At 43.1% G+C, this 23,021-nt stretch overlaps 1 protein-coding gene and 1 long non-coding RNA gene across 3 annotated transcripts; one reads left to right on the top strand and one right to left on the bottom strand.

The window, feature by feature from the left end:
- Window positions 1-504: 504 nt before the first annotated feature.
- On the bottom strand, window positions 505-22,897 carry AZI2 (5-azacytidine induced 2). Of its 2 annotated transcripts, none has more exons than XM_081883406.1 (8): window positions 22,597-22,897; window positions 19,310-19,539; window positions 18,149-18,274; window positions 16,372-16,471; window positions 13,267-13,415; window positions 11,047-11,111; window positions 4,851-4,972; window positions 505-2,968 (listed from the first exon to the last, which is right to left on the bottom strand). In XM_081883406.1, the coding sequence occupies exons 1-8, from the start codon at window positions 22,634-22,636 to the stop codon at window positions 2,607-2,609; spliced, it is 1,194 nt and encodes a 397-aa protein (XP_081739532.1). In that variant the 5' UTR covers window positions 22,637-22,897; the 3' UTR covers window positions 505-2,606. The 2 variants fall into 2 exon arrangements, with proteins under 2 accessions (XP_081739532.1, XP_081739533.1); XM_081883407.1 differs by having other exon boundaries at window positions 22,618-22,897.
- Window positions 17,728-21,843, top strand: LOC309353903. Its single transcript, XR_014162132.1, has 2 exons — window positions 17,728-17,819; window positions 20,942-21,843. It is a non-coding gene; the product is annotated as an uncharacterized lncRNA (long non-coding RNA).
- Window positions 22,898-23,021: the final 124 nt, after the last annotated feature.

Here is a 23,021-nt window from a genome sequence, read left to right as displayed (position 1 = left end):
AATAGGAAGGTGAAAGAGAAAGAATAACCACTTCAATGAGTAGCTCACCTAAAGAAACTGAGCTGGTTAATGTTCCCACAACTTCATGGCACCTCATAAAACATACAAGTTTCCTCCCACTTAGGAATTCATTTACCTACACCAGTGTTTCCCAACCTTGTGCCTCCAGCTGTTTTTGAACTACAACTCCCATCATCCCTGACTAGCAAGACCAGTGGCAAGGGATGATGGGAATTGTAGTCCAAAAACAGCTGGAGGCACAAGGTTGGGAAACACTGACCTACACAATGTATTTATATGAATATTACTATGCACAGTAAGGGAGCAACAAGCAGCCCAGCAAGAAAAATAAAAATCTACGACGAGATTGCTGAGGTGTAGAATTGCGCACCAGATATTAAAGTTTCATTCATGCATCTTGCAGTTGTGGACATTTCTGAGGTACAAAAGCTACGTAGCAGTCAAAAAAATAATGACTACTTGCATCAATTTATAGAAAGCCACTTTCAAAGAAAAATAATTTATTTAAAAATACGACCATTTCTCCAGTACATTGTTTAAAACGTGAACTGTGTCAGTGTCCTGGACAGTGATACTTATTCAAGTCCCTGTAACCTCAAGAAGCAGCCTTGAGAAACACATCAGAGCTCTGCAGCCACATGAGAAATGGCTTTTGCTGCTTTGTTATTACACAGGTAGTTGGTTCTATCAGCTAAAGTCTAGTGACTTGGATTTATTTTATGCATATTGGATTCTGTTCTATTACTCTTCAGGAGATTGTACTCCCTTGAGTCAGCTATGTTCATTGGTCAGAATAAATTCCAGCATCTGACACTATTTCCATTAATCACAGACAAGCCAGGTTATGTGAGCGAATATCGGGTGAATGGTGTGTACCTTATTTATGTATGCCATTCACTAACACAGTAGAAGTCATCCTTTCTCCCTCTTCCACAGATAAAACTCTCTCCAGTATGAGACAAAGAATAAATATTTAAACTGCAATGCAAGGAAGGGAAGACTTAGCCACGTTTCCTTTTACAGAAAATCACTGATATGCTTGCACTGCTCTGGCACACAGCACCCAGGCAAGTGATTTTTATTATTTAAGAACATGCATCTTAAGTGGGGTGAAGAACATTTTCTGTCTCCTTTGGGGTATCTGTCAGGGGCCACATGCCAAAAGCAGGCAGGGCCAGAGTCAATACTGGGTGTGGCAATACTTTTCCTCTCCACTCAGCAGGGCGCCAGGAAGGGACATTATGCTACCAGATGATATGAGCATCAGCAGAGGGCTTTTGGAATTGGGCCAAGGCTTGCAGGTTGCTCACCCATGATCTCTTAGGTCCAGTGCAGATTTTACTTTTCCCCAGTCGTGTTTCAGGTCCAAGTTGGGAAGGAAGGAGGAGGGTGGCATAATGCATTAATTTGTAACCGTTGAAATGATCAGATGAGATTCTGGCACAGAACTAGGGAAACTCGGAGCTGATCTCTCACTGTGTTGTCAGCCCTCACCAGCCCTTTCCAACATGAGAGAATTTTACTCCACTGCATCTCAAAAGGCCAAGGAGGAAAAAGTATTGCTGGAAACCTGGACATTAACAGGCTCTGAAACCATCCACTATTCTCTGCTTGAAAACAAATCAATATTGATTAATAGGTTTTGCTACAAAATCTTAATTTCAGCTAATCAGTAATACAGGGTAGAGACCAGGAGCTTAAGAATTATTTGACTGCCAATAGTTAGAATATCAAGTGACTATGTACATAATGTTTCTGACATTTCAATGCACCTTATGAATATAGGACATAAATTTTATCATAGATTAAATGCATTTATCATATTGCAGTTCTTCCTGCTTAAGGCGCCTGGAGGTTTCTACATCAAAGCAGTCAGTGAGTCATAAAGCAAAGTTTTTGGTAACTGGCAGATAGGCACCCGATTGGTCACTGCATTTTGGCTAGGATCATACCAGAACACCACTATTTATGAAGGAAGTATTTGCCATTAAGTTTTTTTAAGATTTCTACTCCATTTCTACTACCTTAGATTCTTCACTGTAAGGCTAAAGATGACACACAGCTGAGACAGCAAATCTACTCATTTGGCTTATTGTTTTAGTCACAATCACTTCAATCGTTTATCTGTTCTTCCCTACGCACACCACAGAGTAGGGAACAAAAACCAGACACTGTTTCAGAACTGGAGGTAAAACCTACGTCACATTCCATTGTTTACCTGAGAGGCCTGAAAGAAGAGACAGTGTCAAAAAAGGAGAGGGGGAAGAACATTCTTGAAGCTTGTAGAAATGTCTGAAGATACTGTATTTTAAGCAACATTCACACAATTAGCTGCAATGTACAACTTTTGCTTTACTCGGAGGCTTAATACTCTAGTAATTTGCGGGAGTGCAATCCGAAGACTGACTCGTGTATTCTAGGCCTTACACCATACGCAGTTTCTATTGATGTACATGGCCTGCTTTCAAAATTAGACAAGAGTAAAATCCTGCTTGGATTACCACACTTTCACCCTCCTTCTCATTAGCTATTTTCCTCTTAGGTATATGGGAGCCCATTCAGAGCTAAATCAAGTTCCACAGTTCTTAGCTCTTGTGCAGGCAGTTTTGGTTACAGTGATCCAAACTGTTTCCTGGAAAGTTTAAGTGAGGCGCTCTGTTTTTCGTTTCCCAAAACACTGTCTCACTAGGTTTTGGAGGGCTTGGGAAGACCCAAGAATTATCTTCCAGAGAGCTCTTTCCGTACGAATTAGGTTCCTGAAACGGAGAGTCGTGAACTGGGACAAGTCTCTCGTCAGTACACGAGGGGGAAGACACAACATTGCTGAAAGTGTGGTCACTCGGCGGAAGTAGCCTCTTTTTGTACACAGCTCCAGAAGCAGCTAAATAAAGATCTGTGGTGTCCCTTTCAAGGTCTTCAATACACTGAACAGGAGCATGTGATGGCACTGTGGAAATAGCAGAAAATACCTAATTAACACAAGAGACACTCAAAACTAATACAATTGTTATACTTTATTTCAGTAGACAAAAGCCAATTACCTATAATGCATTTCTTAACTTCTGTCCATTCATTTGGCTTTACTGCAACTCAGTTCTGCAAGAACCTCAATACCCCACTGTTTTAACTCGTTGAGAATTAAGTACCTCACCTACATAGGGGGATAAATCCAATCTTCTCATTGAATGGGACTTCTGGAGGTGACAGAGTAAAGGAGAGGGCAGCTTCTTGCTGTGGTTTCTTGAGGGCTGCTTGTTCCCCTCCAGGCTAGGTCTCATACGTCTTCCTGCTTAGTGAACACACTCACCAGTTCAGCTATAAAAGTGTGTGTCTGCGCGCGAGGAAGAAATGCTAAAAAAGAGGGTGACAGGAGAAAAGCTCACCCTCTACTTTAACAGCCCAGCCTTCTGCTGCTCTCCTCACATCTCCAATGTAAATCAGCAAAGAGGGAGGGGAGCCTTAAAGCAACAGAGCATGGGATGTAGAGTCGGGGGTGGGTTTTGGTTCCACCCCTGTGGGTTAACAGTTAACACTCAACCCCTGCTTTATAGCTGAACCAGTGAGCCTGTGCCAATTAGCTGGTTCAAAGCTGCATGGAAATAGGTGACTGCTTTATGTTCTTGAGCAGGGATGACGAAGCTGTGCTCTGCAGATGCTGGACTCCCAATTTCCATCGCCACCCAAACAGGAAGGCCCATAGACCAGGGATGATGGGAGTTGTAGTCCAGCAAACACCCTAAGGGCATCTAGGGTGGAATTTAACGCTGTGTTCTTCCAAGTGGTCCACAAAGAACAATAGAAGAAGAAGAAGAAGAAGAAGAAGAAGAAGAAGAAGAAGAAGAAGAAGAAGAAGAAGAAGAAGAATAGTAGTAGTAGTAGTAGTAGTAGTAGTAGTAGTAGTAGTAGTTTGGATTTGATATCCCGCCTTTCACTCCCTTTAAGGAGTCTCAAAGCGGCTAACATTCTCCTGTCCCTTCCTCCTCCACAACAAACACTCTGTGAGGTGAGCGGGGCTGAGAGACTTCAGAGAAGTGTGACTGGCCCAAGGTCACCCAGCAGCTGCATGTGGAAGAGCGGAGATGCGAACCCGGTTCCCCAGATTAGAGACTACCGCTCTTAACCACTACACCACACTGGCTCTCAATAACCCTTCCTCCCACTGTGCACTATTCTAGGGGGTTCTGTCCCCACCAAAAAATAATAATAATTTGGGGGAGGCACAGGGAGAAGAGAGGAACTGGACGTCCTTGCACAGGGCTTCCCCTGACATGGCTGGTTAGGTGAATTTCATGCCTAAATTGTAGAAGTGCTTTCTGGGTCGAGGTTTAACTGTGTATAAAGCAGCCCTGAGGATTAATGAATTGTCCCAGTAAACAGCTAAGGAAAATGAGGCATGCATTTTCTTTTGGGGCAAGGGGGTCTGCCTCACCTGCTTTGGTTTGTTTTAAGAGAACACTATTTATACAGGAATGCATTTGAAAAATGAAATGTCTGTTGGTGCTTTTTCCAATATGAAGTACTTGTGGCAAAAAAGGTCAAATACAACTAAACTTCACACCTCAGCCTCGTACAAATAAGCAACACTTGACCGAGGAAGAAAGCCACACGGGAAGAGAAAAACCACATTTTTTAAAAAAAACAACCATCAGCAACACCTTTATGTGTTAAGTTGACCATTATGAGACGGAAGTCAAGAGAGAAAACGGAGGTTTCTGAGCTTCAACTGATGAGGTTTTGAGAAGAAGCAATAGGCAGCTGTACTCCAAAATGATGCAGCTTAGGTAAGCGACTTGCATTTCCAAGACCTCATCCTGCAAACTCTGACTTGCCTTTCTTGGTTGCAGATGGGGTCAGTTTCAGTTTTCTGAGCATTTCCGCTTGCACTTCCGTCACCAGATGCAGATTAGACATCTCCCGCTTCAACTCCCAGTACGCTTGCTGAACGTTTTCACTGAAACATTTTAGAAGTTATAACATTTCAGCTTTGCTGTACGTCTCAGTTCCTGTACTACATTGATCTACAGAAAGCTGCTCTAAACAAAAGTAATTCTGGCTGGGGGGCGGGGGGAGGAGAGATCTCACAGCACTATTTCCATGTAAACAGTTGTAATCAAAATTATTCAACCCCCATTGCAAATCAGGTTCATTAACAAAATTTACAGACTTTCAGCTGTTTGCAATGAGCAAATCAAACAAAAGCAACGGAAATTGCTCAACACCTATAATTTCCGTATATAGCAAGTTTTAAAATCTAACAATCTAATGATTCAAATTCCTGAAATAGCCAGGCTAGCTTCCTGGTGTGATAATGGCCCTCTAGCTATGGGTCGTTAAGGTAACAAAGGAAGTGGCGCTGTGCCAGATGATAAGTGAATGAGTCCTGCTCCCTCTACATGCTGGTAGTTAGGAAAGACAAAAGCCAGAGTTGAGGGTGTGTGTGTGTGTGTGTGTGTGTGTGTAAGCTAGGAGCTGAAGGAAGAAGCAGGTTGAAGTCTCTGAGAGGGAGATACGTCTGATTTCTGCTCGCATCCAAGACCTGATTTCTGCTCGCATCCAAGACCTGCTTGGGGTGTTAATGCTGTGATACTGTCAGTTGTAGGCTCAGATTGTATATATGCATAAACCATATATCATAAAGACGCGGGTGCGGGTGGCACTGTGGACTAAACCCCTGAGCCTCTTGGGCTTGCCAATCAAAAGGTTGGCAGTTCGAATCTGCACAACGGGGTGAGCTCCTGTTGCTCTGTCCCAGCTTCTGCCAACCTAGCAGTTTGAAAGAATGCCAGTGCAAGTAGATAAATAGGTACCGCTGCGGCGGGAAGGTAAACAGCGTTTCTGTGTGCTCTGGTTTCCGTCACGGTGTTCCATTGCGCCAGTAGCAGTTGAGTCATGCTGACCACATGACCCAGAAAGCTGTCTGTAGACAAACACCAGCTCCCTCAGCCTGAAAAGCAAGACGCGTGCTGCAACCCCATAGTCGCCTTTGACTGGACGTAACTGTCCAGGGGTCCTTTACCTTAACCTATATCAAAAAGATACCATAGTCACAGTGCCTCATTTGAAAAGGAAACATGAACCTGGAGTAAGCACCTGGAACCCCTCAAATCTCATACTGCTTGGAGATTGGGGTGGTGTGCAACTCAGGTTTGGGACCAGAAATTATATAGGTCAGCAGGAGAGAGTCCTAGAGAAGGTGAAAAATGTCATTTCTCCCTGCCCACCTAAAAAAAAAAAAGTCCAGACAACACACTGCTCCACTTCCAGGCTGGCTAAACAGAAGCACTCCTTTTGCAGGACAGGAATACATCCCAACAAGTAATTAACGGAATGATATTTAACCAAGTCATACTCAGAGTATGACTTAAATCCACTAATTTCAATGGATCCCCTCCAAGTATGACTAACATTGTATCACCTCCTAACTTTGAAGTGGTGTTTAGCATTACAAAGCCCATGCAGAAAGAAAGCCTTATTCATAACTGGAAGAACACCTAGTTTCTGTGAAAAATGCAATTTGTAGCTTCTGGCAGAGACAAGCACAAGACGTTGCTCTTGTACAGACTACGACAGTCTGAACTCTAGATAAAACATTGCTCTGATTCAGACTGCCCAGCACACATCCCCCCCCCCAAAAAAATCAGTCTCCACAGAACAACTCAGTTGCTTCTTATATTACAAAAAGGCAAGAACTCTGTTTCCCATGTGGATCAGGTCATATATTTCTGTCAACATCCACAGAGTATTTGCATCTCTGAAAATATCCAGTCAACACGTCACAGGAACTGCATCTGGCAAAAGTCCCCTCACACTCTTTGGGTAACGAGTTCCCCCATAAATATAGGAAACTGCTTTCACCAGTCTTCTTAGATAACGGATCGGCCACAGAGTTCTCGAGAAGCAGCATTTCAGGTAAATTACAAGTATCTCCTTCAACCCAGAAATGATAGAGCAGAAGTCAAGAAGCACGTAATAATAGGCAAATACACAAGTTTACAGTCAAGTAGAGACCACGCTTAGTTGTGATGTTTGATGACCAGTTTAAGCAAACAGTGCACCCAACTGCTAGCTTAACTTATCTGCTAACCCTGTATTTCTTTGTTGAAGCAAGACTTTTAAAAAGCAGGATGCTGTCACACAAGGGAAACATTCTTGAATATTCTTTTCTCCCACTGATGGACTGGAGTTCCAACTGTGTGTATCAGTATCCCTTAAAACTCTCAATTACTGCAGAGTTTTCAGTTAAGACACATTGACCAACAAGAACTGTAACAATTAGGGCAGTTCTCTCCAAACTAGGAGCAGCATAATGAGTTCTGCTGCTGTGCTTTGTACGGGTGGATATAATATACCCCAGAACCCAAATTGCAACTGAAAAATGAAGGTGCAGAATTTTGGCCTGAGACTTCGGGGCGGGGGGGGGGGACGGGACCCAGCAGGAATCCTGACACCGCAAACAAGCTTAAAGATATACAAAACTTTCTAGAGAGTTAATAAGGAGTGGTCAGGTGTTATATCCTGTATACACCAATATTTCTTAGTTGCACCAACAAACAGAAGCTCATAAGATGCAAGCTTTCATATGTTGCTTTTCTTTAAAGCTATTGCAGTGTCATTCAGTGTGCTTTAGTTGAGATATATTAATGTGCAGTATGTTTTTTGTTGTTTTTTTTTGCTTACGGCTACCATCATTGTAATAAAAGCAATTATTAAGAATTCGCCACCACAAATTATATGAATCTAGTCAAAATAATTTCCGCTGGCAACGAAGTCGCCCAGCCCTATCTGCCGAAGTGCTTAGCTGCCGATAAGCAACAATTCGTATTCAAAGAATCTCTTGTGTCACTGACAAGTGACAAATATTTCACAAGAATATTAGGTAAGTGAATATTGACATTCATATTAAAGCAAAGGGTACTTGCTGAAAGAAACATTTCAAAGAACTTCCTCTAGGTGTGAAAAGAGCTGTGGACTTGTTTTCACAGTCGATGTGAATTACATAAAATAGCTGGATTTTTAACATAAAAGTCTGTATGTGCTAATTTACATACCAGGCTGTTACCAGAGAGATGCTTTTTTTAAAAAAACCACAACTTATTTTAATAGAGTGAAGGGCTCAAAGTGTCACTTAGCAAATTACCTATTTGAACATTGTTCTGGAGAAGCAAAAACATTAGCTGGCTAGCTCATTAAGACAAATAAAGGATATACCATATGGGTTATTAACATAGTGGAGGCCCAATGAAATGCCTTTCCTTCCATTTTTTCCAATGCAAGCCACGGAATAGTGATCATGTCCTCTTCTAACCAAGTCCTACTTCTCCCTCATGTGGAAAACAAGGGAAAATGCATCTCTGAGGATTGAAAACATAAATAAGAATTTTACTTCTTTTCTCAATATTTAGAGGAAGAGGTAGGGCTTGGTTAGAAGAGGCTTAACTACATCAACAGCAGTTTGAAGAGAGAGAAGGTCACAGATTGGGTTGTGTGCTCTATACTAATTGTCTCCAGGACAACTGCTCCTGTAGGTTATTTCTGTTCTGCAGCTGTACAGGTTTCTTTTGCAGTTTCCACCAGACAATGTGATGGAGGGTTGCTAGGCAAGAAGCAATTGCAGAAAAACAAGACAGCCCTGTGCAGCATTCCAAATAAGAGCTTCAAGTAATACGTTACCATATAAAGTCTTACAGAAAGGGCAATTTAGCAATTTGGTAGAGACAATGTGATGGATTCCCTTAATTTCACAAGGCCTGTATTATTTCTTCCAACGTGCTTCAAGTTTGGTTTCATCCACATTCAATGCTGACTGCAAGCGCTAGAGAAAAGCCACTCTTTCTTATAAGTCACCTGAACTCAGACTTGAGATTTGTGAAGATGTTTCACATCAAGCTAGATCTGATGTTGCAAGAGGGCCAAAGAAGAATCGAGCAAATGCCTAGGAAGGCTGCACCACAAAACCACTCCAGAACTCGAGAGGAGGTGGACTTGCTGGCTTCACGCCCTCTCCATGTACGCGGGGGCTGGCTCTCAGCCTCCGCGCGATTGAGGGGATCCCCGGCCGCGTCATCCCTTGGCCAGCCAATCGGCTGGCCTGGGGGGCATGGCTTGTGCGATATCACACTTGCTCGGCCAGGGATCTCCCACTTTTGCCACCTCAGCTCAACGGGTTTCCCACCCTCCCGCCCTTTAGGTTTTCCTTTGGACCTGGCTATGGACCTCAGTTGGTCACCGTTAAGGGGCCTGGTAGGATTTTTTTCCACTTGGCAAATTGGCACCAGCCACTTGGTTTTTTGCCTACCTTGTAGCAAATCAACACAACTTCCTCGGCATTGGCGGTTAGGTATTGGTAGGGGTATTGTCATGTAGATGAAGGGGGGAGGAAGCGCCATCACCTCCCCCGAATATCAAAGGGTAGTCCGATAAAGGATTCTGGGGGGCGTGGCCCTGTCCGAAGCCTATGGAGGTGTGGGCGTAAGGCACGCCCCCGAGCGGTGACCCCGGGGGAGTTCCTAGTTGATGTGCATCAGCAGGACTCCCCCTACTGGTGGTTAACCCTTCCCGGTCTTCAAGCAATCGGGCTGAAGCAGGATAGTCGGTTAGGACCAATTCCTGTAACCGATAAAGTTGTGGTCATTTTTTGCCCATTAACCTAAATATTTGTGTCATGTGTCTTTATTTCCATCGGGGGGAGGCGGGAACTCGCCACGCAAAGGACTTCAACTTGCAAGCACTTAGGGGTGGAACCTCAGGGAGGTGCCTTCAGCTGCAAATAGGATTTTTGGATCCTATTAATGTGATTCACTATACAACTGTGTACTGGTTAGATTCTCATGTATCAGATATACTGCAACCAGTTTGCCTTCAAAATCTGAGCCATTGAGTTTTATGCAATGTAGTGCTATGGTAAACATTCCATTAACGCACAGATTTCTCCCTGCACAATAGGACATTTCCTCCCCACACAATACTTAAATTTGTTCCGGTTAAATTTGTAGCGTTAAATTTGTAACGCTAAACCTTGCACCAGCACAAACTATTTAGTTGCATCCTGTCCATTGCTCATAACTAATAGGTTTCCCACAATTAACAACTTATTTTATCAACACAGATTGCTTGTTTATTTTAAGATTTCTACTCCACATCTTTTGATCAATAAAAATCTCAGTATGCAATGAAAGAAAACATAGCAGCAGCCAATGAAGAATGAGAAAACACAGCACTTAGTGTACTGTAAATATGGAATGTAATTCTTTTCACTCATCATCTACACAGGGGTGCCCAAACTTTTTTCAAAGAGGGCAGGATTTGATAAGGTGAACATGCGTGAGGGCCAACCAAAGTTGTTGACCATTTTTAGGATTGAAGTTGTTGAGCTTTTTTGGGAATTTTACCCCAGGAAATAAACAGCCACAGGGGGCTGGATTAAACTGAACGGCAGGTCGGATTAGGCCCCCAAAACGGATTTTGGACATGCCTAATCTACAGGCTTATCAGAATCAGAGTGACACAAGCCTCATTGGGGAGAGAATTTACAGCTTTGGTGCCACCACTGAAAAGGCCCCTGTTCCATATAACCGCCTACTGTCAAGAGAACACAGAGCAAGACCTCCATAGAGTGAATGGGTAGACTCATATGAGAGAATAAAATGCTAAGGTTATCTGGTCCCGGACTGCTCGGGGCTTTAAAAAGTGACAAAATCTGCACTTTGAATTCAGCCAAAATCAACTAAAAGCCAATAAAGCCATCTCAAAGACGCATGTTAACATGCTTCGGATAGTCCTGCCCTGCTTTTGCATAGTGGGTGAACTGTCAGTTCTGAATACTCTTCAAAGGCAGTTCCACAGTGAACTAGTTTAACATGCTCTACCTGGATGTCACTAGGGTATGCCTAACTGTGTTCATATCTTTCCCAATTTAGCATGTCTTCAAAGTAGTGCCATCTTTGGATTTAAGTCATCTCCCTTAGAACTAACACAGAGATGACTAACCTAGCATAAAGTTAAAACAGGTTAATGGGATCTACATACCTATGAATGCTTATCTGCTGTTGGATACACTCTCCATTTGTTAAAATTCCTTCCTGGGATACAACCTGGTGGGGGAAACAAAACATTTGGCTTTGAAAAAAGAATGGGAAAAGTCTGCCTTACTTGAAGCAAGAAAGGTTTAAAAGCAAAGTCGGAAAGTGGTGAGGTAGGCTTTCAATGACATTTTGAATCAACCAAGTGCTGATACTTCATTGCCTCCACCACAGTGATGCCAAGCGGCATGGGACTTATTAACATGGCAAAGTAGAGTATTGGAACCTTCAAAGTCCTGCTGTAACAAGCCTGAAAAGCACTTTTGAGGATAAAACTGGTCCCCTCCATGACAACCTAGAAGCTATTGTGATAATAGAGTTCCGGTTAACATGTTATTAGAGGCAAGAAAGCTTCCTTCAAAAAACTGAGGTCCGAACGAAGAGAACAAAAAGGAATACATATTAGCAGCATATGTGCTGCTAATGAGATGGGCAGGTTTCCTGACGATATTAAATTGTTCAGGGTTGTTGAAGCAGAAAGAATTTCAGGGGGACCGCTACAAATTTAGAAAATGGGAGGGAAATGGAAAATGCAATTCAGTGCAAGAAGTATAAAGTGATGCCGGTTGGGACAAAAAATATTAATTCCACATATATGCCTGGCTAGGAAATGAGGGTGTCAAAGGAGACAACATGAAGACATCAACCTAGTGGGTGGCAGCTGTAAAAAAAGGCAAATTCCATACTAGGGATCATTAGGAAATGAATTGAAAAGGAAATGTTATTAAAGAAATGTATGGAGCAGCTGCATTTGTAGTAGTACTGTGAACAGAATTTTTAAAAAGTACTTTTTAATGGGATAAGTAATGTATGTTGACTTCTCTTCCAATTTGTGATTGATATTCAATGGGTCTGGTGTGCAGGGGTGCGAGAAGAATTCTAGTCCTTAACCCTGTCAAGGTTAGTTACACCACCAGAGTCACATGTGAGTAGCACTTATTTGATTACTATCATAAAAAAGGATCACTCACACAGGCTAATCACATTAGATAAACTACATGTGCAAAAATCCTTATTCAGAAGCTAGTGACAGCTGCAGTTATCAATTCTGAATTTTCTTCCAACCAGCGGTTTCATTCTAAAAAATCAGAACTTCCTAGCTGTCAATAGTGCTTGCACTTAGCTTCAATATAATCATAGTGATTATAGGGTGAACTTGCTTGAGTCATACTACACTTACAGATGGGAGTTTACTGAAGTAGAATAGCGTGGCCGTGTGACAAGAACCCACACGTAATGAAATTACGTTTCAATCAGCTTCTACAGGGAAACAACTGGAAGAAAGGATTATTTATGAATAATCCCACCCAAATCAACAGAACCCACAAATAAGCACCATAAATTACATGCTCAGTTCAGCAAATTTTAAGCAATGGGATTGAAAAGGAGCCAGTTTCGATATCTGCAGGGCTAGCTAACGGGGGGAACATCTTGTGCTTAGCTCCATCTAGTGGAGCTTCTTGAAATTTGCAATCCAGTTTCTGTTATGTGAGAGACGTTTATGTTAAACCAAGTTGTCATGTTAAACCAAAATAATGGTAGATGTAATCAGCAGATTCACAGATTAGCCATCAAACAAAACCGATGTGATAGACAGGGCCATGACATTCTATTTGCCATCCCTCCCAGCCTGTTGGCAATTCATCTTTTGCGGCTTTAAAACCAATTGAGACTGCAACTTGAGGTAGCACCTACTAATGTGTGTAGTTATCTAGGCATGAGGAGGCCAGAAAAATCAGCATCAAAACAGAGCTGAGTAGCATATCCATTGCATTCCCCTCATGCAGATAACTAAGTACTAAGGAGGAAAATACACTATAGTTGTATGAACACATGTTTGGCAGATAACTGGCAAGAATTAAAAACAACAACACACAAACCATTAGTTCTGCAAATGCAAATAACTCTGGGAGGGGGACAGAGGGCTTGCTCAATCGCATGACAAATCTCTTTTGAAAAGACTACCTTCAAAAGCAGTTTGGCATGGAAGTCAGAAGCTGAAAATCTCACCAAGTCTTTTAAAGCCTTTAGGTGTGCTTCACAACTACTGCCTCAGCACTGGCCAATACCCTTATTACAATTAGTTTTCCACAACAGAAGGGCATCAACATTAAATTTTACATTTTCACACACCATCTCCGCAACAGAAGCCAAAATGCACCAGTACCTTCTGAACAGATTTTTGTAGTTCTTTTCTAAGATCATTGCATTCTTCCCTCAGCTTCTCCAAATCCTGCTCCAAACTGTGCACTTTTAGGGCATTATTCAGCTTTTCTATTTCCCAGCTAGATGGGGTAGAGTTCAGACTCTTCATCACTGCAAAGAAATATGAAAAAACACTTATCATTCAATCAGAATATAATCAGACATTAAGAATGGCGTGGTTGGATTCAAAGTTATGCTCCCATGAGCATAGCAAAGGCCCAAAATTCAAACCTCGGACGTTTTTGAATTTAATTAGAGTGATCACATTATTAAGAAACATGTGGCACTGGAATAATTCACAGATGTTCATATGTACAAGGAACTCCATGTAACTTTATGGGTCTTTTGTAATATGCTATAGGCTGTACGTGTGGCTCATTTCAAAGTGCTGGTTTTGACTTCTGAAGGCATTCATTACTTAGGATAAGGATACCGTAATAAATAATGATATTATATTATTATTAATAATAATAATACTCCACCCATCTGGCTGAGTTTTCCCAGCCACTCTGGGCGGCTCCCAATAGAATATTAAAAACACAATAAATACATCAAACATTAAAAGCTTCCCTAAACAGGGCTGCCTTCAGATGTCTTCTAAAAGTCAGATAGTTGTTTATTCCCTTGACATCTGATGGGAGGGCGTTCCACAGGGTGGGCACCACTACCAAGAAGGCCCTCTGCCTGGTTCCCTGCAACCTCACTTCTTGCAGGGAGGGAACCGCCAGAAGGCCCTCGGAGCTGGACCTCAGTGTCCGGGCTGAACAATGGGGGTGGAGATGCTCTCAAAGAACATTTTATCTCTGTGTGTGCTACCATTCACCCAAGAGTCTGCTTTGGAAGCACCAAACATCTGATGCACAGATTACAGGTGAAAGGATATACACGGTGTTGGCACAACCATAAAATGCTCTTCCAGGCACATACCTCAGAGTCATTTTGGCACAAAGCAAGCATCTTATTTTACCATGCTTTTTAATCCTGCAGACAAGCTCCTACGCTGCTTGGTATTTGGTTATAATTTGGTATTTCGTTATGGCATTTTATGTTTTTATACTAACAGCTTCTATTTTGTTTTTACTGTAATGATAATGTTTTGTAAGCCACCCTGGGAACTTATTGAAGGGCTGGGAGTAAAAATCAAGACTTTTCAAAACATATTTTTCTGAAAGGGCTTTGGAATGTGAGTTTAAAAAAATAAACATTGTTTGTCATGTTTAGTGACGCTTTGACCAATTTTATTATTACACCTGTCCTGTATTTTGATGTTGCACACCACTTTACCAATTTTCCTATGCAAGCGGTGTTAGTTTTGACAAGGTGTAGTGGACAGTGGAGGGAAGATTTCAACGTGCAAGAAGCAGCCGTTAGATCAATGCAAACGTATGGCAGAAGTACATTATTGGATTGCAATGTTTCAGCTGCTACGGTGCCTATGGCACAAACACGTGATCTCCTTGCATAATCGGTCCACGTCAACAAGTTGTGTGCAGGGCTGATGTAAACATAAAAGGAAAAGGAAAAGCTTGCTTCCCGTTGCCAGAGGTCAATTTAGGAGGTATTTCTGGGAATTCCCAGATATGCACAGGCACTTCCTGTATGAGAATGCACTGTCCATGCTAATTGGAGCATGCAAAGGGTGTGGCTATATGAATGTAACACCCGATGCTAATGCCAAAGGATTAATAAGGCTAACAACACAGACCCTGCTCCTTGGTAACCTGTGAAATGTGGCATTGTTGCAGCAGATTTTTTAAAAAAGGGAGACCTTAGGGCCTGTTACAGCAGAAAAGCTCTGTATGTTTGTGTGTGTGTACATATAATATATATATAGAGTGTGTGTGTGTAAACTACAACTATATAATTTGAAAAGTTGTATGCCTTTTGTTTGTTTTTTATGCATTTGGATACTCCTCAAGCTACTGTAACCAAATTTTGTATGATGGTTCCTAGTATCAGTGTTTTCATCTATGTTTGGCTCCAACCGGCTGTCATTCTGGATCAAGATGGCAGACTGAATCTGCCAAAACTGCACTGATTTTAACAACTTACTTTTTAAAACTATTATTTTGGGGTTTCTCAGAATTCCAAAAAAGCGCACACCCCCTACCCTTCCCAGCATTGTGAAGCAATGCATTACATGGCAAAGTTAACAGCCAAGATTATGAACCAGGCAGAGGGCCTTCTCAGTAGTGGCGCCCGCCCTGTGAAACACCCTCCCAGCAGATGTCAAGGAAATAAACAGCTATCTGACTTTTAGAAGACATCTGAAGGGAGCCCTGTTTAGGGAAGTTTTCAATGTTTGATCATGTTTCTAATATTCTGTTGGGAGCCACACAAGTGGCTGGGGAAACACGGATGGGCGGGATATAATTATTATCACAGTACAGTGGTACCTCAGGTTACATACGCTTCAGGTTACAGACTCCGCAAACCCAGAAATAGTACCTCGGGTTAAGAACTTTGCTTCAGGATGAGAACAGAAATTGTGCTCCGGCGGCGCGGCAGCAGCAGGAGGGCCCATTAGCTAAAGTGGTGCTTCAGGTTAAGAACAGTTTCAGGTTAAGAACGGACCCCTGGAACTTAACCCGAGGTACCACTGTATTATGAAGTTGCTCTTGTAATTATAAATGGGGGCTACAATGTCTAGGACTGCTTTCTATTTCTACTGTTTTACTGTCTATTTAGTGCTGGCTTTTGATGTTATAGCTGTTATAAGTAGATCATTTTACAACGTTTTACACTGTATTCAGCTTTGTGTATTTTTAGCTATGTCGTTCAAAATGTGGATTATAAATCTTTCAAAGCAAAATGCATAAATGAAACCGACAGAGAAAAGGAGGCAGGGGCAGGAAATGCAGCCCCATCATCTCTCTCACACAGCCATAATTGTCTGAGAACGAACACCATAACGTTTTGCTTCTGAACAGTCATCTGTAATAATATTCCTTTATGCAAATTGAACACGTTAGCATAAATGTATGCATACTGGCTGCAGGCCTTCTGATACAGAGGTACAGCTTCGTAGTCAAGCACATAAATTTACACTCGGAGAGACAAGGGGCACCTTGTTGAGTTTCCACTTCAGTTCTGAGCTGCAGGAGCTCCACTTCTTTGGACTGCAACTGCTCATTCAAATGTTTCAGGGATTCGGTGTTCTCTTTCATCTAGTTTGGGGAAGGAACACATTGCCAGGATTTAGTCTGTCCAGCTTTCCAATCAATAATAAAATCCATACATGCCTAACTCTTAGAACTAAATGCTAGCCAGCTCTACTTCTTGAAGAATCGGCCAAGCTGTCAGATACTCGGTTTCTAAAGCCCTGAAGTCAAGATCAGATATACCGTATTTTTCGCTCTATAAGATGCACCAGACCACAAGACGCACCTAGTTTTTGGAGGAGGAAAACAAGGGGGGGGGGATTCTGAATCTCAGAAGCCAGAACAGCAAGAGGGATCGCTGCGCAGTGAAAGCAGCAATCCCTCCTGCTGTTCTGGCTTCTGGGATAGCTGCGCAGCCTGCATTCGCTCCATAAGACGCACACACATTTCCCCTTACTTTTTAGGAGGGAAAAAGTGAGTCTTATAGAGCAAAAAATACGGTAAATGCTGCAACCTTTCAGAGTACAAAAAATAGCACTCTTTCTTCAGGCACAATACCAGATCCTGTGGCTATGAGGTAAGGCTCTCCAACTGAGCTCAATTACTTAGCAGGTATTCCAAATTAACCACCACTTTTCTTTGTTTGTTATTCTTTGCTTTTATCTGTCCTCTGCCTTCTCTGCACCACATGGGGTTTTTCCTCCAGTGGTCACTGGCTGCACACTGCATCTCTGGAAGGATTCTGTAATCTGAAACTTCTGCAGCATTTCCTTTAATAGTGAACCCAGGTGGTTGAGTGTTGACAGAGTTGGAGCCAAATGTGCCCACTCAAAGACGACTGAGACACAAGAATAGCTGGGTGACTTCTGAAGAATGCAGAAGTAAAAACAAACCCAAAAATTAAAACCAAAAGGTTGCCAAAGAAGAAAAGGAAAAAGGAAAACTTTTAAAAAGGACCAAGTATGCTCAGTGGCCTCCAGTAACCAGAGATAATTGTCAATTGGAAAAGAAAATAGTACATCAGAGAGGGAGCGTAAGCAGGGAAGAATGATCTGGCCTGCTTGAGTCTCTTACACCTTAGAGCATGGGTAGGGAATCTGGTACTCTCCCGATGATGTTGGGCTACAACTCCCATCATCCCTGACTTCTGCCTATGCTGGGTGGGGCTGTTGTGCAAGCAGGGATTATTGAGTTGTCTTTTGTATTATATACAGCCATACCTTGGTCGTTGAACGGAATCCCTTCCGGAAGTCGGTTCAACTTCTGAAAACCAAGGGGTGACTTCCAATTGGCTACAGGAGCTTCCTGCACTCAAGCGGAAGCCACGGAACATACACAAACTGGGACACTCACTTCCGGGTTTGCGGCGATTGGGAAACAAAACGTTTGAGTTGCAAGGCGTTCGGGATCCAAGGTACGACTGTTATTTTGTAGGGCGCGCTTTATATTGTGATTTTAAGTTGCAAACCACCCCAAGATCTACAGGTATAGGGTGGCATACAAATCTAATAAACCACATCATCATCTTTAAAAACAATAATATTGACATCTGGAGGGCCACAAACTCCCTACCCAGCTTAGTATCACAGAACTGCAGAGCTAAAAGGGGCCCTGAGAGTTCTCCGGTCCAAACCCCTGCGATGCTGGCGTAACTGGCTAGAAACCTAACATCAAAGTCACAATATCCTTTTATAAACCGCACTCACATGGTATCTTTCTTTTAACCTACTGCAAAGCACGTACCATTTTATCCAGTTTACTTTTCAGATTATCCCGTTCAATACAAGCCTCTCGATAGGCTTGGTAGGCTTTGTTAACCTGCTCACGGCCAATGGAGCTTGTGCTTTCTTCCACATGGGAGCCAAGAACCTAGACGATTAGAGGAAAATGCCAAAATTACATTTTTCCTAGCTTTGTTACTTGAAGAGCATCAAATTTCAATACTTCAAGTGAAACAAATTAACTGTCGGCCAGGAAACATGGGTTTACCGTGGGCTCATTGTACACAGCATCAGCTTTGCATACAGAGCAGCTCAGGATCAATCCCCAGCATCTCCCAATATAGCTGGGGGAGAACCTGCTCTGAAATTCCAGATAGCTGCTGCCAGTCAAAGTAGAGAGAACTGGGCTACATAAACCAATGGTCTGACGCAGCAGAAGACAGCTTCTTGCATTATGGTGCATATTTTTTTTATTAAGAAGTCTCTTACCATTCCCTTTGTGTTCAATTATCCTAAAGGTAAAGGGACCCCTGACCATTAGTTCCAGTCATGACTGACTCTGGGCACTCATCTCGCTTTATTGGCTGAGGGAGCCGGCGTACAGCTTCCGGGTCATGTGGCCAGCATAACTAAGGCGCTTCTGGCGAACCAGAGCAGCGCACGGAAAAGCCCTTTACCTTTCTGCCGGAGTGGTACCTATTTATCTACTTGCACTTTGACGTGCTTTCGAACTGCTAGGTTGGCAGGAGCAGGGACCGAGCAACGGGAGCTCACCCCGTTGCGGGGATTCGAACCGCTGACCTTCTGATCGGCAAGTCCTAGGCTCTGTGGTTTAACCCACAGTGTCACCCATGGTCTGCCTCAGCAGAAGACAGCCTCTTGCATTATGGTGCATAATTTTTTTATTAAGAAGTCTCCTACCATCCCCTTTGTGTTCAATTATCCTACTCGTTGCTAAAGAACAACAACCAGGTACTAATTATCATCATACCAGAAAAGTAATGTTTTGCTATTGAAACGTTTGGCAATTACTATTTTTACATGTAAAGTGCACAGGGAAATCCCAGCCATTTCTACAGTGGGTTCCATAGGAATCACTCCCAGCCAATTGTGCATAGCACTGCAGCCTTAAGATACCTTATCATTTCTGCCCCCCAAAAAGGCATGTTAAACAGTTACTTACCTTTTCTTCTAACACTCTTACTCTTTTCTTTAAGAGGGAGTTCTCCCTTTCTGTCTCTTTCAGTCGTTTTTTGATATCTTCATAAGCAGTGACAAGTGCAAAATGTGAAGCAACAGACTCTTCGCCTGAATACACGGGAGTAGGAATTTCTCCATCTTGCTTAGGATGAGTGTCTGCTTTTTCATGGTTCAAAATATAAATGTCATCTTCAGCTAGTTCATCCATGGCAGCTGAATAAAAAAGGCATGTTGTTAGGAAAGATCCTAAGTATATATCACAAGCATTTAATATCTTTCAAACTGGAAGAAATGCTGTAGAGCACTTGTTATAGTTTAGCCTTTACCAGAAAATATCACCTCAAGCTTACAGTAGATTTCCCACTATAAAATTCTGAAATGGCTCTCAGATGATGGTAAAGTATTGATGATAAAAATAGCTATTTGGTTTTGTTTTTTTATCAAGAACATGTTGGAAGGGTTCCTTCCACAAAGCTTCCATTAATATGCTATAGTACAGTGGGCAAGCGGGGGGGGGGGCATTTGAAAGTGAGCCGTACAGCTTAGAATCCATACAGCATCAATACACACTTCAACTGAAATTTGATTCTAAACCAGCCAGTTGATTCCCCCTCTCCCTACAGATTTAGTGTTTATTTTTCACTCTTGGCGAGCTACATCTAGCTTTGATTCAGTTTGAATGCATATTTTGAAATCCACTCATGGTGTTGAAATGCCTATTCCAAAGTTTAGAAGGGAAAGAGAGGGTCCAGGGAATTTCCTTTTGGTGCAACTTCCTTTTGGTGAGATCAGAGCATAATTTAAACACATACATAAACCACAACCTCCTCCTTTCATGAAAAAATAAAATAAGCTAATGAGAAATGTTAGGTTACCTCTAAAACAGGAAGTTCAACAAGAAAGCATCGGTTTCCAACCTGTCTTAGTAAATAAAGTGTTCGAATCAGATGTTTACAGTGCTCTTAGACAAGAGATGCAAGAATGCTTGTATGGTGGAAAGGAAGGTAGCTCTGTTGGTTAGAGCGTGGTGCTGATAACACCAAGGTTGCAGGTTTGATCCCTGTATGGGACAGCTGTATATTTCTGCACTGCAGGGGACTGGATTCGATTATCCTCAGGGTCCCTTCCAACTCTACAGTTCTATGATCTCAGAATTTAAAGTTGAAAAGAATGACTGTTTGGAAATATTTGTCTGAGAAATGGGATTCTGCACAATACATGTAACAATATCTAATGTTATGAAGACTTTACAGGCAGTTGTTGAAGAGATCTCTGGATTATATCTCATTTCAAAAGTTCTAAAGTTATATCATGGTCTGGAGAAGCAAAGCTTGGGAACAAGAGTCTACCCAAAAAAAATCTTCTAATGATAGTACTGTTTACATAAGAACTTCTTCAACTAAACATTCCCGGAGTAAGAGCCAAGTCCCTTCACCAAATTCCTTCGGCTTCTTGCACCCAAGTCAAAGTCTCAAGTCCTTTCCTATTTTACATAGATGTTGAGTTTTCTGAACAGTATATGGTGCATGGGCTAGCTCCAACTTTCTTCCCTTTTTTTGGCAAGGGAGGGGGAAGGGTGCCAACTTGACCTAGTAAAATTCCATATCTTTCTTAGGTGGGAGGTTGGAGAGGAAAAATGAACACACAGCTGAGAAACCATCCCAGAGTCTCCTGCAACTTTACAAGCAACCGTAAAAGAAGTCACTTGATTTAAGGATAGACGCAAAGCAGTCAAGACTAGAAGCAGAGGTCAGTAGTTATGGAAAGAAACCTCGACAGTTGCTTTGACCCATTAAGGCAAGAGAGAGATGAAAGTGCTCTTTGGGCATGAACTGTGGGCAAAGACTTCTGTCCTTCCCCATTGATCTCCAATTCCAAGTGCTACAAAGCTGACAAGGAGAGGGGTATGAAGCTATAGATACAGGAAGAAACATTGTAGACTGTTTTACAGAATTGTGTTTTCCTATGTGACTGTTTCAAGGCGAGGAAAGCAAGTGTTGTGTTGTGGGTCACATTAAAAGTTTAATTCAACATACTGAATAACTTAGTGAAACACTTTTATTAAGTTGATTAACATGTCCTTTAAAACGTGCTCTGTGTTGGGGGTTATTGTTTTGTTTTTGCTCCAGTTTTTATGTCTTTTTATGATGTGAATGGCCCAGAGATCTTTGGGTGAAGGGCAATATAAACATCTGTATTCACACACACATAGCAGGCAGTCAAGTGTGCATCATCACAAAATTTGTCCCAACTTCCCAGTCTGTAGCAAAAACAAGCACATTTCTTCAGCCTTGTAGGGGCATTTGCAAGATGTCAGCTTCCCACCACGACAAGACCTAGGAAGGCTCCACATTCTTAAGGCCAACATAAGAGATGGGATGTTTGTCAGAGCTGCGACACTTCACACGACCAAGCATTTATTTAAGACATGCACATTATTAAAACAATACCTATGTGCTGCACCACAAACTTAGGTGCAGCAAAACCATTCAATAAAAACCGCATACTGCAATTACAGTAAGCAGGGATCGTTCCAGCTGGCATGGGGGGGGGGGGAAGAGAGAGAAGCTGGAATCAATCGTTTGTCTTTAACAGCTGGATCCTTCTATATGGTTTCCAATGTGGGGCACATGTCCCGCAGGGGGGCAATTTGATTTTTATGGGGGGCAATTCAAGAATGCGTTATTAACAGTGGCTTCCTCCACATGAATAGGAGTTCACTTTTTGAATAATAACCATTATATGTCGGGGGGGGGATTCGGGATTTTAGAGATGCTTAGGTGAGGCACGGCCAAAATAAAAGTTGGGAACCACTGTTCTAATCCCATTAAACTCTCTACACACATCGGCAGCACATTAGGGGAGGGAAAGGGCTAGGCGAGAGGTTCACCGACATGCTAGTTCGCTTGATTTGTCCAGAGGGCCGCTTAGGCTGCCTGCTGTCCGAGAAACACACCATGGAGCGCTACCTTCCATTCGACATGGGGGGACTTTAGAGTAAATGTGAATTATATGAGCCACCCCCTCTCTCCCCCACCCGCCTGCCTACGGTTTGCAGCAGTTGCATCCAGACACGGGTTTGTTCTGCCCCGTCTCGTGAGAAACAGGCCACGATCTGGTGGTGGGCGATGCAAATTGCGGGGGAAAGGGACGCGGGTGCCCCCCTTCCCCCCCACCAGGTATACTAGGGGTGGCGGGGAGCGAGCTGGGGAGGGGGGCCAAGGCGAGCGGGCGCAGGAGGCGCGGCGTGAGGGGGCAAAGGGGTATTACCTGCAGCCAGCGAAGGGTTACCTGCGGACAGCGAACTCATCGCGGGCCTTTCCCGGGGCTCCCTCCCTCAGCAGGGCGACGGGGCCCCCGCTCCCAAGCCCCCAAAGCTCTTCCTCCTCCGCCGCCGCCGCCTCTCGACGCTCATCGTTCTCCGCCCAGCCCGAGAGTAGAAGCAGCAACAGCAGCGGCCGCGGAAGAAGAAGCAGCGGCAGCAGCAGCCAATAGCGGAAGCGCCCGCAGGAGCCCTTTTCCCTTTCCCTTTCTCTTCCCCGCCTCCCTCGACGCAGCGCCGGCTTCCGCCCAATCTCGGCCGCCTCACGTGACCCTTCACAACGGCCGCCGCCGCTGCCCCACCTCCGCGCTGGAAACCAAAGCCTCGCGACGGCCCCAGCAAAGAAGCGAGGCACGCCGGGATTTGTAGTCCC

This window comes from Podarcis melisellensis (assembly GCF_964234715.1).
Source record: "Podarcis melisellensis genome assembly, chromosome: 12".
Taxonomy (NCBI): Eukaryota; Metazoa; Chordata; class Lepidosauria; order Squamata; family Lacertidae; genus Podarcis; species Podarcis melisellensis.
The sequence above is the reverse complement of the archived record's forward strand: the minus strand, read 5'-3'. Positions and strand labels throughout refer to the sequence as shown.

Coding starts and splice junctions, on each gene's coding strand:
- AZI2 (XM_081883406.1), bottom strand. CDS start 22,636: ATGAGTTCGCTGTCCGCAGGTAACCCTTCGCTGGCTGCAG. Junction 18,275..19,309: donor TAAGAGTGTTAGAAGAAAAG/GTAAGTAACTGT, acceptor CTAATCGTCTAG/GTTCTTGGCTCCCATGTGGA. Junction 11,112..13,266: donor TACAAAAATCTGTTCAGAAG/GTACTGGTGCAT, acceptor TTCCCCCACCAG/GTTGTATCCCAGGAAGGAAT.